At 38.9% G+C, this 16,116-nt stretch overlaps 1 protein-coding gene across 1 annotated transcript in view; it reads right to left on the bottom strand.

The window, feature by feature from the left end:
* Positions 1-16,116, bottom strand: part of PREX2 (phosphatidylinositol-3,4,5-trisphosphate dependent Rac exchange factor 2) — a 293,528-nt gene that overhangs the window by 30,992 nt on the left and 246,420 nt on the right. Inside the window, 2 exon segments of the mRNA NM_001192526.2 lie at positions 7,415-7,605; positions 7,845-7,911. Coding sequence (NP_001179455.1) covers positions 7,415-7,605; positions 7,845-7,911 — 258 coding nt within the window.

Below are 16,116 nucleotides of genomic sequence, written 5' to 3'. Positions count from 1 at the left end.
GTGCATGAAAGTGAAAAGTGAAAGTGAAGTCGCTCAGTCGTGTCCAACTCTAGCGACCCCATGGACTGCAGCCCACCAGGCTCCTCCGTCCATGGGATTTTCCAGGCAAAAGTACTGGAGTGGGGTGCCATTAAGATCCTAGCAAATGTCAAGAATATAATACAATATTAAGTATATTCACATTGTTATGTCAGATCTCCAGAATTAGTCATCTTGTGTAGCTGAAACTTTGTACCCCTTGACCAACGTCTCCCCATTTTTCCCCTCCTCCCCATAATTCTATTTTCTGCTCCTTTAAGTTTGCCAGAGTAAGTAAGATGTATACTTATAGCATAAGTAAGATATATTTTGTCTGTCTCCCAGAGCCCCATTATTATAGCATTTTATTTTTTCCCTTCTAAAGATTGGTACACAATTTTACATTTTCACTTTTTTTTCTTTAATTCATTAATGATTTTACTAGATATTAACAAATGGGAAAAGTTGCATTGGCCATAATCAAATTATAACTGTTCAAGAAAAATAATCTAAACTGCAGCCGTATCTAATGACAATTTTAAAATATCACTACTCACTGCTACTATCACTCATTGCTACTACTATCCTGATACAAAATAAGTGCTTTCCACTAACATATGTTAGATTCCTGACTATAAGAGCATAAATTTAGGACTTCTTATTGGGAACGTACAGGATCCTGGCATCATGAGTTACCAGTTTCCTCTGTTCTAGTTAGCCACCTTTCTGGAGATTTAAAATTCAAGTATTTCCACTAATCTCATTACTGAAATTTCCAATGCATTTTTGGACAAAAAATAAGTGGATACAACTTGAAAACTACATTTGCTTATAGCAATCGTTTACTTTTTCCCTCTCATACCTAGAATCTAACCTACATACAGAAATCCCCAGAGTAAACCTACTCCTTGTGTTTGATGCTTTTTGTTGCAGCTTCATCATCTTCTCCGTTAGGACTCTGATCACCTACGCCAGGTTACCTTGAGTGCTCCACTTTTATAGGAGTCTGCATTCCTTACCCTGGGCCTATTTGTCAATTTGTCCTTTGATGTCATGGTGATGACAGAATAAAATATTGCTAAGAAAGAGTTCTTTAAAGTCAAACAAAAGTGGTTTTTAAAATTGTTAATTGATAGTTCCCTTAAAAAAGAATTTAAGAGATTGTTTCTATGAATTAAGAATCACTACACTGTTTATTTTCATTTTAAATAACTGTTTCATTAACCAAACTAGTAAGACACATTTCTCTTTAGTTGTTTTTAATTCCTGGATTTCATTTTTCTGGAAAATGCTGAGAGTCATATTTTGGGTTTTATTTTATGGTCACATGATGGGTTTTGTACATTTCTGCTGGAAGACGGATGACTGAGAATTCAACCAAGCTCTGCAATGCTATCCAACGTGAAACTATGTCTCAGTTTCTAAATAACCAACTAAGAAATGCATCTTGGAAATACACTCCTTTTCATATATATAGTTTTTTAGCTCCTAAAGCGTTATATATGTTAAAATGAGTTTCCAGAATGTATAAAAGAAAAAGCAGTCCAACACTGGAATACATAAATGGCAGCCAGCTGGCTCATTATCATCGTGCTTTTTAATAATGAGAACAGGCCTTGCCATAGACTGTTTCCTCCTCATACCTGCGTGGGATTCAAAACAAGGCAGCTATGGTGCCGCTGCGGCAGGTGCTGGTGAAGCCCTGACACAGCGAGCCAGCCCCTTCTGATGCTGCTGTTCACAGCCCCGACTGGTGACTGAACACCAAGTATTCAGCTAACGATGGGCCTTGTTTCCTGGAAGAGATTCATCTTCACAACAAAGCTCGAAGATTAAAGGTAATTTATGTGTACAGATCTCCAAGGCTTTGGTGCTCAGACATCACAGGTGGGTCAGACGTGAGGCCTGGGCTCAAATGACCTGTCTTCCTGCAGGATCATCCCAGAAATTCCTACACCACTGAAAATCTGTCATGGATAGATTAAAAGAAAGGAAAGGAAAGTTAAGTTGCTCAGTCATGTCCGACTCTTTGCGACCCCATGGACTGCAGCCTCCCAGGCTCCTCTGTCCATGGGATTTTCCAGGCAAGAGTACTGGAGTGGGTTGCCATTTTCTTCTCCAGGGGATCTTCCTGACTCAGGGATGAAGCTGCGTCTCCCGCATTGCAGGTGGACGCTTTACCCTCTAATCCCCCAGGGAAGCCCTAGATTAAAAGAGGATGTGGACAAAAACTCCCTGGAACGAGTCCTCAGAGGGAAACGCTGTGATTCCAGAGTCCCTGCCCTCACTAGAAATTTCCTTGACCTAACCTTTCCAACCTAGATAGCACATTGAAAAGCAGAGACATTACTTTGCCAACAAAGGTCCGTCTAGTGAAGACTATGGTTTTTCCAGTGGTCGTGTATGGATATGAGAGTTGGACTGTGAAGAAAGCTGAGCGTCGACGATTTGATGCTTTTGAACTGTGGTGTTGGAGAAGACTCTTGAGAGTCCCTTGGACTGCAAGGAGATCCAACCAGTCCATTCTGAAGGAGATCAGCCCTGGGATTTCTTTGGAAGGACTGATGCTAAAGCTGAAACTCCAGTACTTTGGCCACCTCATGCGAAGAGTTGACTCACTGGAAAAGACTCTGATGCTGGGAGGGACTGGGGGCAGGAGGAGAAGGGGACGGCAGAGGATGAGATGACTGGATGGCATCACTGACTTGATGGACGTGAGTCTGTGTGAACTCCAGGAGTTGGTGATGGACAGGGAAGCCTGGCATGCTGTGATTCATGGGGTCGCAAAGAGTCGGACATGACTGAGCGACTGAACTGAACTGAACCTTTCAGGGAGCCTCTGGAAATATCTACCTACTTGTTGCCACTGGGGAAGGAAGCATAAACAAACATCGTGGGAGGGACGTGGAATCTTTGTTTTTGGAGGTGGTAAGGCTCAGGCTTGGGTTTTATAACTTTTGCAATATGCTGATTTGTCAATATAATGATTAAAGGAAAACAGTTGGCTATTAAGCAGTGATGTGGAGAAAGAAGCAAAACAAAATGAAATACCACAATGAATGGAAGGATTCGGCAGAAGGATGTAATAGGGAAATTTAGAAACCCTCTGGCACGCTGTTGGAAGGGCTGCAGCAAGCAACTGCATGGTATAAAAAAGAGCTTTAAAGCAGACTCACAGACAGAGAAAACAAACTATTGGTTACCAGTGGGAAGAGGGAAGCGGGGAGTGGCAACATAGCAATAGGGGAGTAAAGTGTTAGTCGCTCAGTCATGGTCTGTCTCTTTGCAATCCCTGTAGCCCGCCAGGCTCCCCTGTCCATGGAATTTCTCAAGCAAGAAAACTTGAGTGGGTTGCCATTTCCTTTTCCAGGGGATCTTCCTGACCTAGCGATTGAACCTACATCTCCTGCACTGGCAGGTGGATTCTTCACCACTGAGCCACCAGGGAAGCCCTTATAAAACTATACGTACTAATAAAACTATGTTCAGATATATGTTGTTTGATAGAAGGAGTAAGAGATGAAAACGAAATGGAAACTTTGGAAAAGTTCCATTTATCAAACTAGCTTTTAATATCACAGACACAATTTAAAAGGAAAAAAAAAAAGCCTGATCTTAATAAAAGACAATCTTCTTTCAATATTCAATAACAATGGAGGTATTTAACACAAGTGAATGATTGAGGAGTGTAGGGAGGAAAGTTCATCAGTAGAATTGTAATGCACACAAAGGACTGCCCTGGGAAAGAGAATTTAATAAAAACAAAGGTGGACCAAACACTATGAAAAGATTTTAATAATTCATCCTGAATTCTATTCCTTCTTGCATTAGGGCTTCCCTGGTGGCTCAGTGGCAAAAAATCCACCTGCCAAGGAGGAGGCTCAGTTTAATTTCTGAGTTGAGAAGATCCCCTGGAGAAGGAAATGAAAACCCACTCCAGTATTCTCGCCTGGGAAATCCCAAGGACAGTGGAGCCTGGCGGGCTACAGTCCAGGGGTTTGAAGAGAGTTGGACACAACTTAGTGACTTAACAACAACAAAAACCAGCTTTCATTCTCTGTGGTATGCCATCCAGGCGTCTAATTCAGGTTGGCGTTAAAACATCTAGATATGAATGCTAATTAAAACTGCCCTTTCATTCTGAAAAATCACATTCTTCTCTTTAATATCAAATACAGGCTTATAACTCAATACTTTAAAATATTTTAGATTCCTTTTTCTTGGTGAATAAAATCAGAAAAGGCAGGAAACTGATTATCTAATGTGGATGCCATATTGTTAACCACTTCCCATCTTAATTTTAAAAGTAAATGCTAAAAATAGTCTGTAATATTTATTCTAATTCATATTTTGAATTTCTCCCCTTTGTCAGAACCTCAAGGTAAACCTCCATGTTCAATAATTAGGGTAGGTATGGATCTACTTGGGTTCCTTCCTAGCTTTCTGAATTATAATTACTGAAGAAGTATTTTAGTAACAGAGTTATGCAAGATTTCTGATTCTTGCATAACATAAATCAGCACACATTTTATCACCATGAAAAATGTAAGCATAGCCTTACCTGAAAGATTAAAGATATTACTAAATGCCTATATTATTCTGCATAACAGAAAAATAAAATAGTACTATTTTCAAATAGTTTTAACCTTAATTTCAGCATCTGTGATGGGGCATTTTTGCCTACATCTCAGTAAATCTCTCTGAAATGAATTAACTAAAGCTATATTTATTTCGAACTGCAGAAATGGAGAAAGCCAAAAAACTTTGAAATTTCAATGTTACTTGTGATTCCAACACATCCATCAATGAATACAGTAATTAAAAAATGGTTGTAGAACACCGATCTATTTCTCCTACTCATCAATCGTCAAACTCTAAAACTGCTCATGGGAGATATGAGAGAGTAACTTGGACAATTTGGTCATGATTCTAGGATTAAAAAATTCTAGAGTTTAAAAAACTCTGGAAGTTAGAAAAAATTTTTTGGCCATACCATGAGGCTTGAAGGATCTTAGTTCCCCAACCAGGGATCGAACCCAGGCCTCCTGCAATGGATGCACAGAGTCCTAACCGCTGAACCGCCAGGGAACTGCATTAAATGGCAAACTTAAAAGCATTAACTTTCAGTAAATTCATGTGGAGATAGGAGAATATGCTTGTAGTTTGAAGCCTGACATGTCCCTTGGTTGTCACAGTCCTCAGATAACTATGATCTTACACCAGTGCAGAGTAAGAACATTAATCATGGTGATGACATACCGAGTGTCAAGGCCACAGTGGCCTCTATGTTCCTTGAACACATCATGCTGGCTCCCACTCGGACTCCCACATTTGCACTCTGCTCTCTAGAATCGAATGCACTTTCTCTGAGATATCTGCATGACTCACTCTTGCATTTCACACAGGTCTCCAACCCAACAGAACTTCCTCCTTGGAAGATGACATCCCCTCATCCCATCTTGTCCCCTGTCACCTCTCTGACTTCTGTTCTTTTCTGTATTTATGTCACCTACCATGTTACCATTTATTTACTTTGTCATCTGTTTCACTCCCACCTGATTTACATTATATAACAGTAGGGAGGTTTTTGCCTTTTTTTTTTTTTTCCCAATGCTTGATACCAGAAACTAGAACAGTGTTGGCACATAATTAGTGTCAATGTATATTAACTGAGTGAATGGAAAGTAAATAAATGGATGAATGAATGAGAACAGAACGATTGAACATGACTGATCGGAGACAGCGTTTCTCTGCTGAACTCATTTAGTTGCAAATGATATTTCATCTAAGCTCTTAGTAAGCTTGCAATGCTTCCCAGGTCATTTAGTAGTAAAGAATCTGCCAGCAGATGCAGGAGAGGTGGGTTCGATCCCTGGCTCGGGAAGATCTCCAGGAGGAGGAAACGACAACTCACTCCAGTAGTGTTGCCTGGAGAATCCCATGGACAGAGAAGCCTGGCAGGCTACAGTTCAAAGGGTTTTAAAGAGTCAGATATGACTGAGTGACTGAGCGTGGGCATGAGTAAGCTTGCAATAGAGCACAAAGTACTCAGCAATTAAAATAAAGGGGACAATTCTGTCTATTGTGTCACTCACACAGGTGTAATTGCTCCTTTTAGAGAAACAAAGTCTTGCCACACTTCATAAGCAAGGACATGCTGTGTAGGACTTGAAATCCATAATTCAGGCATATCAAGTCAAATGGAATTTCACGGATGAAAACCTACTGACTTGAATCAACTTTTTCTATCTACCTCTTCAAAACCTCTACCCATCAAAACCCAGTTCAAACACTACCTTCTCCAGGGAAAGTTCCAACCATCTCCAAGATATATGTTGCTTCTGATTCTTATTTTTTAGCTGTAACTCTCCTAGGTCATTTATTTTTTTCTTGTAGTCTAAGTCATTTGTTATTTTTATTATATTTTTGTTATCTTATTTTGTCACATTATTATTTACTTTAATAATTGTTTGTTGTTCATGCCTCATGTCTGTACCATAAGCATCATCAATTTATGATGTTACCCAGCCAATAGCACCAACTGCAGTCCTTTGCATGGATTAAGTACCAAGTAAGTTTGAATAAACAACAACTACTATTCTCTCAAAATCTAACTGGCCTCATACTAAGAACAGACTATGACTGGCGACAGAAGACTCTCTGCCTACCAGATTACAATGAGGACTAAATCCTGTTCTATTATTTTCACTTATATGGTTTCATTTCTCTGTGAAAACTGAGATGTGACAGAAGAGGAATAAGTGATTATGAAGAAGGACCTGACTTGAATCTGATACAGCTGTAGGAATTTATGTACCTACTGGCCTTCCCAAACAGAGCACTGATGCATAAGATAAACCACCTGAATAGAACCCATCTAAAACTCCTCCTTACAGTTTCAGGAAGAGCATATCGTGTGGGCTTTTAGACTGTGATTTTGCCAGAAGTAGGAAGGCAGCGGTAACCCCAAGAAAACATCTAACTCACAACAATTGAGTAACAAGGACCCAAACCACTGAAGAAAAGGTAAAAAAACCTTTTTTCTAGAAAATATTCTAGTCACCAGCTCCTACCAAGCAAGTTCCTAGAGTGCATAAAACAGATGCACAATTTTGTACCTAAAGTATAAATCTTAAGATATATAAAGAATGATAAGCTTCTGGGCCACAGTGATATAAATGTGGGATTGCATTCATTTTGTATGAATAAACAGTCACTGAAAATAGAACTAAAGCCAGAAATTACTCTGCAAGAATTAACGAATCTCTGAAATCTTATTCCAAATATGTTTCCAGCTATAATTTCACAGAGCTAAATGTAATAAACAAGAAAGTCCAAACATAACGAGGTGTAGTGAAGACGCAGGCAAAGATGCAGCACGGTGGGAGTCACGTACCGATGCACGCCGCTGTTGCACATGATGACGTGGCAGGCCCCCAGCCTACTGCACAGCTCCGAGGACACTGACAGCAGCCCAACTCCGGAGGCGCTGCAAGCCGTGTTCACACAGGCGGCCGTGCGCTTGGATCTGATAAATGAGGCCACCAGTCGATAAAGTTCATCCAAAACATTGAGAGGCCTCATGAGCTGCAGGAAAAAAAAAAAACGATAAACATAAAGTTCAACATGTTTAATAGAAAGAAATCTTTTTAGATGGGCTATAATTCACAGTCATTATAACCTACAGTCTAAAATATTTTATTATGGAGGTAACAGAACTGGAGCTCATAAATTTTATACTGACACCATGCTCAAGAACAACACCAACAAAATTAAATAAAAGGTAAATGGTAAAATATAGGGTCAATGCAATCTTCTATTTTTACCTTATCTATGTAGGCAGCTTTAGATGTAGAGTTTGGTGGTGAATTTGACTTGTCCAAGTAGAATGCCCTGTAAGAATCCAAAGAATAAATGATCATTTATTGCTAGCAAAATTAAAAAGCATGAAGACGTGCAAGTTTTACTGATTTCCTTTTAAAGACAAATGAATTAACAAAGTACTGAATGCTAGCATGAGTGGAACTGCAAAAAAAGAAAGTTTTCCATTCAGAAAAAAACAATTAAAGCTACCATCACCTCTATTATTTTTATACGGCCTTAGAGAGATATTTAATTTGTATATGCCTCAATTTCCTCTTTTGTAATTTGGAGATTTTAGTAGTTTATATTAATAATACTTCATGAGGCAGCCAAGAAAATGAAGTGAGTTAATGCAAATAAAATACTTAGGAGGGGACACAGCACAGAATAAGTGCTCACTGATGCAGTAATTAATATTATTATAAAAGTTGAAGAAAGATATTTTCTCATGACTGTTGAAAAACATGATCTGGTTTTAATTTATTATGCAAGTGACAGATTATGAAAATAATTCTCCAAACACTAATTTTAAACAGATTACTTAGCTGGATTCTTTCAGCCACTAAGTTATGTTCAGATGAGAAGTAAAATTCTCTTCCAAGATATACTTGTTCTTTTTTGTCACCAGGATGCAATATGGTCACAACTATTTTAATACACTAAGTGGAAAACTCACTCTAGAAAAGTGATACACAGCTGGCCACACTGAGCACTCTCCCTACTTTCTAAAAGAGACAGTCCTTAAAAAAAAAAAAAAAGTTGTCACTGATTCAGCCAGTGAAGAGGAGGATCACGTAGATCTAATCCTGCTATAGTCACTTGAACTGACGTGGCAGAAATCTACAAATTTTCACTGGGACAAAATGCTTAAAGAAAAAACCCCACATATTTGATGAAGCAAGCTAATAGAAAAACAGAATAAAACATTTTATAGATTTAAAATGTATAAATGCCCACATCAAGTAAAACTTTATTCTGAGAGAATCTCACTTTTTCTAAATGCTATAGTGCTGTGCTTAGTCACTCAGTCCTATTCGATTCTTTGGGACCCCATGGCCTGTAGCCCTCCAGGCTCCTCTGTCCATGGGATTTCCCAGGCAAGAATACTGCAGTGGGTTGCCATGCCCTCCTCCAGGGGATCTTCCCCAACCCAGGGATCGAACCCAGGTCTCCTGCATTGCAGGTGGATTCTTTACCGTCTGAGCCACCAGGGAAGCCAAATGCTATAGAGCAAAATGAAAATAGATAAAGCATCTCATGATATAATCACACCCTTCAAAATGCTTTTAGAAGATAAAAGCTTATGACAAATTCAGAGCTAAATATATTTACTGATCCAGACTTGTGTGAGTAGTTAATATTCATTAATCCATAATTACAGAAAGTGGCAAATTATTATAAAATATATCTATGGGCTGATGACACTGAGAGAAGGTAACCATGAAATACAGCTTCTTCCTGACTCCTATGAAATTTACACAGCCAAGAAATATTTTAATTCAATCAATTATTTCTTAAAATAAAAATTTAGATTTGAGCCTGTAACTAACTTTGGGTACTCTCTGTTCAGAAAAATGATTGTTCAGCCATGAATTTTACCATCCCTAAGGTTTACAGGTATTCATAGAACTTCAGTATTTTTCAGAACATGACAAATTTCCAACATGAAATACATTTCTAATGCACTTCCCTTAATTACAAAAGTCTGGCAATACCCCTTAATCAAAATTTATGAGAGAGTTAATGGTAAAACTGGATTAATGCCAAAATTGACTGTAATTTAATATGCTTTTGAGGTTAGTAAGAATGAAGTCATGGCTCTTTGTCTCAATAAGCAAATCTTATTAAGACGGTTTTGAAAACACGCCTGCTACTTTACATAGGATGAACAGTAAGTTTCCTTTCATGCAGGCATGCATCAGGTTTCCTTGTTGCAACTTTGTAAATGAACCTTGCCTTACAAAATAAATGCAGTATGATAATATTTTCTATTTAGTCCCTAGAGAATAAAATACCAAGGAAAGAGGGGATGTCATGTTACAATAAATGCAGTATAAATATATCAAAATTAAATAACTAAAATGAAATGAATCTTGGGAAAGTATCTCATACAATCTAACAGCAAGGACAAATACAGAGGTATCTAGAATGTAGTCCAGGAAATGATACGTAGGTTAAAAACTTACAGAAAGATACTGAAATACACACACATGAGGAAGAAGGAAGGCTCCATAAGAATATGGTACATGAGTTGGACTTGGATGGATGGATGGGATTCAGGACAGGCCAAAATGGAAAAACAGAATTTCAAGTAGAGGCAACACTATGAACAATTAGAAGAGAAAGAGAAATGGGTGGAGCCAACTTTGCCAGACAGCAGGTTCATGTAAGGCAGAGAGACTGAGTATTGGGCAACTGGGCTGGATTCATAGTGAGAGGAAATGAAATACCAAACTAAGATATAATTAATTTGTTAAGCAGTAGAGAAGCACTACACAGGGAAAACTTTGTTACCAGTGAAAAAGTAAGAATAAATGGGAAATCCTCCAATTAAAAAAATAATAAAATTGCTGAAGCTGAAGCTCCAATACTTTGGCTACCCAATGTGAAGGGCCGACTCAATGGAAATGACCCTGACGCTGGGAAAGACTGAGGGCAGGAGAAGCGGAGGACAGAGGATGAGATGGTTGGATGGCATCACTGACTCGATGAACATGAGTTTGAGCAAGCTCTGAGAGATGGTGAAGGACAGGGAAGCCTGGATTGCTGCAGTCCATGGGGTTGCAAAAAGCTGGACATGACTTAGCAACTGAACAACAGCAACAATAAAATTATTTTTTTAAAAAGAATAAATAGAAAGAAGTACACGACCCATCAGCTATGACAATTTAGGGAAATTTGAGACCCTAGAAGTGAAAAGACTAGTTTAGTTTTTTTTTTTTTTTTTTGCAGCATGTGGGATTTTACTTCCCTGACCAGGGATCAGTCCCATGCCTCCCTGCATTGGGAGTCTTAACCACTGGACAGCCAGGGAAGTCTGGGACACAGGGAATTGACATCTGCCATGAAAGAAAGAAAATGCGTGTGGGGAACATCAAGATTAATTCAGACTCATGCAAGTTAATATACTAACAAGTTAGAAAAATGATTTTTCAAATAAGTAACATATTAGGATCACAGCTCTATAGGGTCAAGCTGATGCTCCAGGAATGGTCAGGCTTTTACATAAAGAGAGACCATGCAAAAGTCTGATAGGAGAGACACAGAGGTTAAATCAATGACAAAAGTGACTGGTATTTGGCAAGCTCTCTGGCTGTTCGTCTCCCTTTTTCTGGGCATGCTGGAAGACAACCAGTTTCTAAGAGGTAATTAAGGCACAAGAGTCACTGGTGTTTTATAAGTAAGGAGGAACAACTACAGTATTCCACTCAGGTCTCTGCTAGATTCTTGTCTGTTCTTTACATCAGTGCTTATGAGATCATTTCTGTATTTATAATAATTTATGGAAATTTCTCACTTGGCCAGACTCATATATAATTCTAATATCATGTCCTATCTCTAAATATTCTAACCTGGATCATGTAGTTTTGGGATTTTAGCATTTACTCTGCATTTCAAAAAGGAGTTATAACAGTGTTTGGTCAATTATAGATATTAGTCATAGACATGCCATTATTACAATGGTACAGCAGTTGACTATAGGTGTGACTGTTTCATAAGTACTATTGTTAAACTGCCTTTGACTATCATAGCACTTAAATTAAAGGGGGAAAATCCACAGAAAATCACATCAAAAGATACTGATCTCTTGTATAAATGAAAATCACCAGATAGGTTCAACCTGTGCCCACATATGGGCAAAGAATACATGCTAAATAAGTAGGTAGGAGAATGGTGATTTGCACCTTCATCCCACCCACCTTGAGTAACCATAAGCATTAGCTCTGACTTCTCTGAAACAGGTTTTACCTAAAGTTATATGAAGAGAAATCCTCAATAATGAGATAAACCTGGATTTGCTTGGATAAATTTGTCTCTTGGCTTGTCAAAAACAGAGCACCTAAAGTTATAGTTTGCTGTCCCATAATCAAAGACAGTGCCTGATTCATAGCCTGTAATAATACTTGATGTAGTATTGAATTGAGTTTTATTTCATGAGAGATCTAAAACACACAGTTGAACAACTAAAAATATGTGTGACCTGATAGACAAAAGGAAATATATTAAATATCTTAATTTAAAAATAATTATTATGCACTTTTGAAAAAGAATTCTTTGTAGGAAGGATTCTTTTTAAGTTTATAACTATTAGGCTACATCTCAATTAACACTGAAGCAAATACTTATAGGATTTAACAATCATCAGAACTTAAAAATAGAGAGGAAGGGTATTTAATATTTCCTCCTCGATGAGAGAAAACGATGATTAAGAGACAAATATTCATAAGATCTCTTGCAAGACTCATAGGAGTGTTGTTTTACCTACAAATGACTAGCAGAAATGATACAGCAAATTCTTCTTCAGTGTTTTAAAGAAGAAAAGATGAAAATAAACATGATTAAGTACTATCATGTTTAGATGTTAAAAGCCTAACTTTTGGCTTCTATACTTACACACTGCTGCTGCTGCTGCTGCTGCTGCTGCTGCTGCTAAGTCGCTTCAGTCGTGTCCGACTCTGTGCGACCCCAAGAGACAGCAGCCCACCAGGCTCCGCCGTCCCTGGGATACTCTAGGCAAGAACACTGGAGCGGCTTATACACTAGACCCTATAAAAAATGGTGATTTTGTTTAACTGGGCTTCCCTGGTAGCTCAGATGGTAAAGAATTCATCCACAATGCGGGAGACCCAGGTTCGATCCCTGGGTTGGGAAGATGCCCTGGAGGAGGGCTTGGCAACTCACTCCAGTGTTCTCGCCAGGAGAACCCCATGGACAGAGGAGTCTGGCGGGCTACAGCCCATGGGGTTGCAAAGAGTCAGATACGACTGAGCAACTAAGCACACAAACACAAGGTCTTTAGTGCACAACATCTGACACGTAGCACATCACCCAATGTTATTGATGGCTATCATTATCATTTTATTCATTACTTAACATCTTAATGCTCAAACTACCGCACAATTGCACTCATCTCACACACTAGTAAAGTAATGCTCAAAATTCTCCAAGCCAGGCTTCAGCAATATGTGAACCGTGAACTTCCTGATGTTCAAGCTGGTTTTAGAAAAGGCAGAGGAACCAGAGATCAAATTGCCAACATCCGCTGGATCATGGAAAAGCAAAAGAGTTCCAGAAAAACATCTATTTCTGCTTTATTGACTGTGCCAAAGCCTGTGACTGTGTGGATCACAATAAACTGTGGAAAATTCTGAAAGAGATGGGAATGCCAGACCACCTGATCTGCCTCTTGAGAAATCTGTATGCAGGTCAGGAAGCAACAGTTACAACTGGACATGGAACAACAGACTGGTTCCAAATAGGAAAAGGAGTTCGTCAAGGCTGTATATTGTCACCCTGTTTATTTAACCTATATGCAGAGTACATCATGAGAAACGCTGGACTGGAAGAAGCACAAGCTGGAATCAAGATTGCCGGGAGAAATATCAATAACCTCAGATATGCAGATGACACCACCCTTCTGGCAGAAAGTGAAGAGGAACTCAAAAGCCTCTTGATGCAAGTGAAAGAGGAGAGTGAAAAAGTTGGCTTAAACATTCAGAAAACGAAGATCATGGCATCTGGTCCCATCACTTCATGGGAAATAGATGGGGAAACAGTGGAAACAGTGTCAGACTTTATTTTTGGGGGCTCCAAAATCACTGCAGATGGTGACTGCAGCCATGAAATTAAAAGACGCTTACTCCTTGGAAGGAAAGTTATAACCAATGTAGATAGCATATTCAAAAGCAGAGACATTACTTTGCCAACAAAGGTTCATCTAGTCAAGGCTATGGTTTTTCCTGTGGCCATGTATGGATGTGAGAGTTGGACTGTGAAGAAGGCTGAGCGCCGAAGAATTGATGCTTTTGAACTGTGGTGTTGGAGAAGACTCTTGAGAGTCCCTTGGACTGCCAGGAGATCCAACCAGTCCATTCTGAAGGAGAGCAGCCCTGGGATTTCTTTTGGAAGGAATGATGCTAAAGCTGAAACTCCAGTACTTTGGCCATCTCATGCGAAGAGTTGACTCACTGGAAAAGACTCTGATGCTGGGAGGGATTGGGGGCAGGAGGAGAAGGGGATGACAGAGGATGAGATGGCTGGATGGCATCACTGATTCAATGGACGTGAGTCTGAGTGAACTCCGGGAGTTGGTGATGGACAGGGAGGCGTAGCGTGCTGCGATTCATGGGGTCGCAAAGAGTCGGACATGACTGAGCGACTGATCTTATCTGAACATTTTAAAATTTTTAAATAAAAATTGTACATATTTAAGGTAAATGCTATGGTGATCTCATATAAATATACACAGTGAAATGACCAGAGTCAAGCTAATTAATATATAATATATTTAATAACCTCACCTAGTTAACATTTTTTGTGTATGTAAAATCTCCTGGACTCCACTCTAAGCATAATTTCAGGGTTCAATACAGTATTATTAAGTATATACAACATGCCTGCACATAAGCTCTCTAGATGCATTTATCTTCCATAACCACAAATTTGTACCCTCTGACCAACGTCGTCCTATTTTCCCTTCCTCCCTTTTCTTTTCTGCTTCTATGAGTTCAACATCTTCATTTTTTCCCCCCAGATTCCACATAGAAGTGAGACCACATAGTATCCTTCTGTGGCTTATTTCAGTGAGCACAACGGCCTCCAGGTTTATCCCACTCTGTCCTGGCTGTGAGGTTTCTGCTAAGACATCTGCTGACAGCCTCGTGGAAGGTTTGTTCTCTATTACTGTACGTGAGCAATTTTTTTTTTCTTTTCAGTTTTCAAAATTCTGCCTTTGATTTTACACAACTTTATTATAATGTGTCTTGGAGAAGAACTTTCAGGGTTGAAACTCTTTGGAGACCTATAAACTCAGGAACTTGGATGTCCAAATTTCCACCCAGATTTAGGAATTTCTTAGATATTATTTCTTTAAAAAGGCGTCTGTCCCTTTCTCCCTCTCTTCTCTTTCTGGGACTCCAGTAGTGAGTCGGTTGTTTCTCTTGATGGTATCCCATAATTGACATAAGCTTTTTTTAGTTTTTCTTTTTCTTTTTGTTCCTCTGACTGGATAATTTAAAACACTCTGTCTTCAAGTTCACTGATTCTTTTTTTTTTTTTTTTTGCTTTTGCTTGGTTGAATCTGTTGAAGTTCTCTATTAAATTTGGCAGTTCAATCAACATATTCCTCAACTCAAGAATTTCTGTTTAAGTTTTTTAAATGGTTTCTATTGCTTTGCTGGACATCTAATTTTCTTCATTCACTGTTTTCCTAATTTGGTTGACCATGCTTTCTTACATTTCACTATACTTCTCTGAGGATCGTTCTAAATTCTTTGTCAGGACATTTACAGATGTCCATTTCTTTAGAGTCAGTTATTGAAGATTTTTTTTTTTCTTTTTTCCCTTTGGTGATGACATATTTCCTAGATTATTCATGATCCTTGTGGTCTTGCGTTGGCATCCGTGCATTTGAAGGAAGAGGCAGCTCTTCCTATCTTCACTGACTGGCTTCAGCTGGGAAAACTTTTCACTAGTCAGTCCACACAGAAATTCTGCAAGGGCCATCGAAGGGAATCTTCAGCATGCAGGTCTGCTGCCTGGGTCAGCAAGTAGACCACAGGGACCAGCCTGGTACCTGGGTCTGCAGGAGCCCACCTGAAGCTCTCACTATTTCTGAATTCTGCTAATGAAAATACATTAAGAAACTGAAGATCCCCCAGGACTCTTTCTTTTTTTTTTTGTAATTTCATTCCTCAGATGAACAGATTACAGGTTAAGTTTTAAAGAACTCTTTGAAACAAAACATGATCCAAGTCATGTTACCTCTGTAAGCCTTGCATCTAGAATGTTGCCTTAGCCAAAGCAGCTGCTCAATAAGTATTTGTTAAGTGAATCACTAAGTACATACTTAAGGAAAAGTGAGAATTAGCATGGATAAACAAGAAATCATCTCATCCACTACTGAGTCCTTTCTCCAAAGAACTATAAATTTGAGCAAGTGCATTCCAATTAAAAAGTAAATATGCCCTCATTGATTCCATGTATCTTTTAGGCATTGTCCAATAATATCCTTCC

Source organism: Bos taurus, chromosome 14, assembly GCF_002263795.3.
Source record: "Bos taurus isolate L1 Dominette 01449 registration number 42190680 breed Hereford chromosome 14, ARS-UCD2.0, whole genome shotgun sequence".
NCBI lineage: Eukaryota > Metazoa > Chordata > Mammalia > Artiodactyla > Bovidae > Bos > Bos taurus.
Note: the sequence above shows the minus strand (reverse complement) of the source record. Positions and strands in the feature narration are given on the sequence as shown.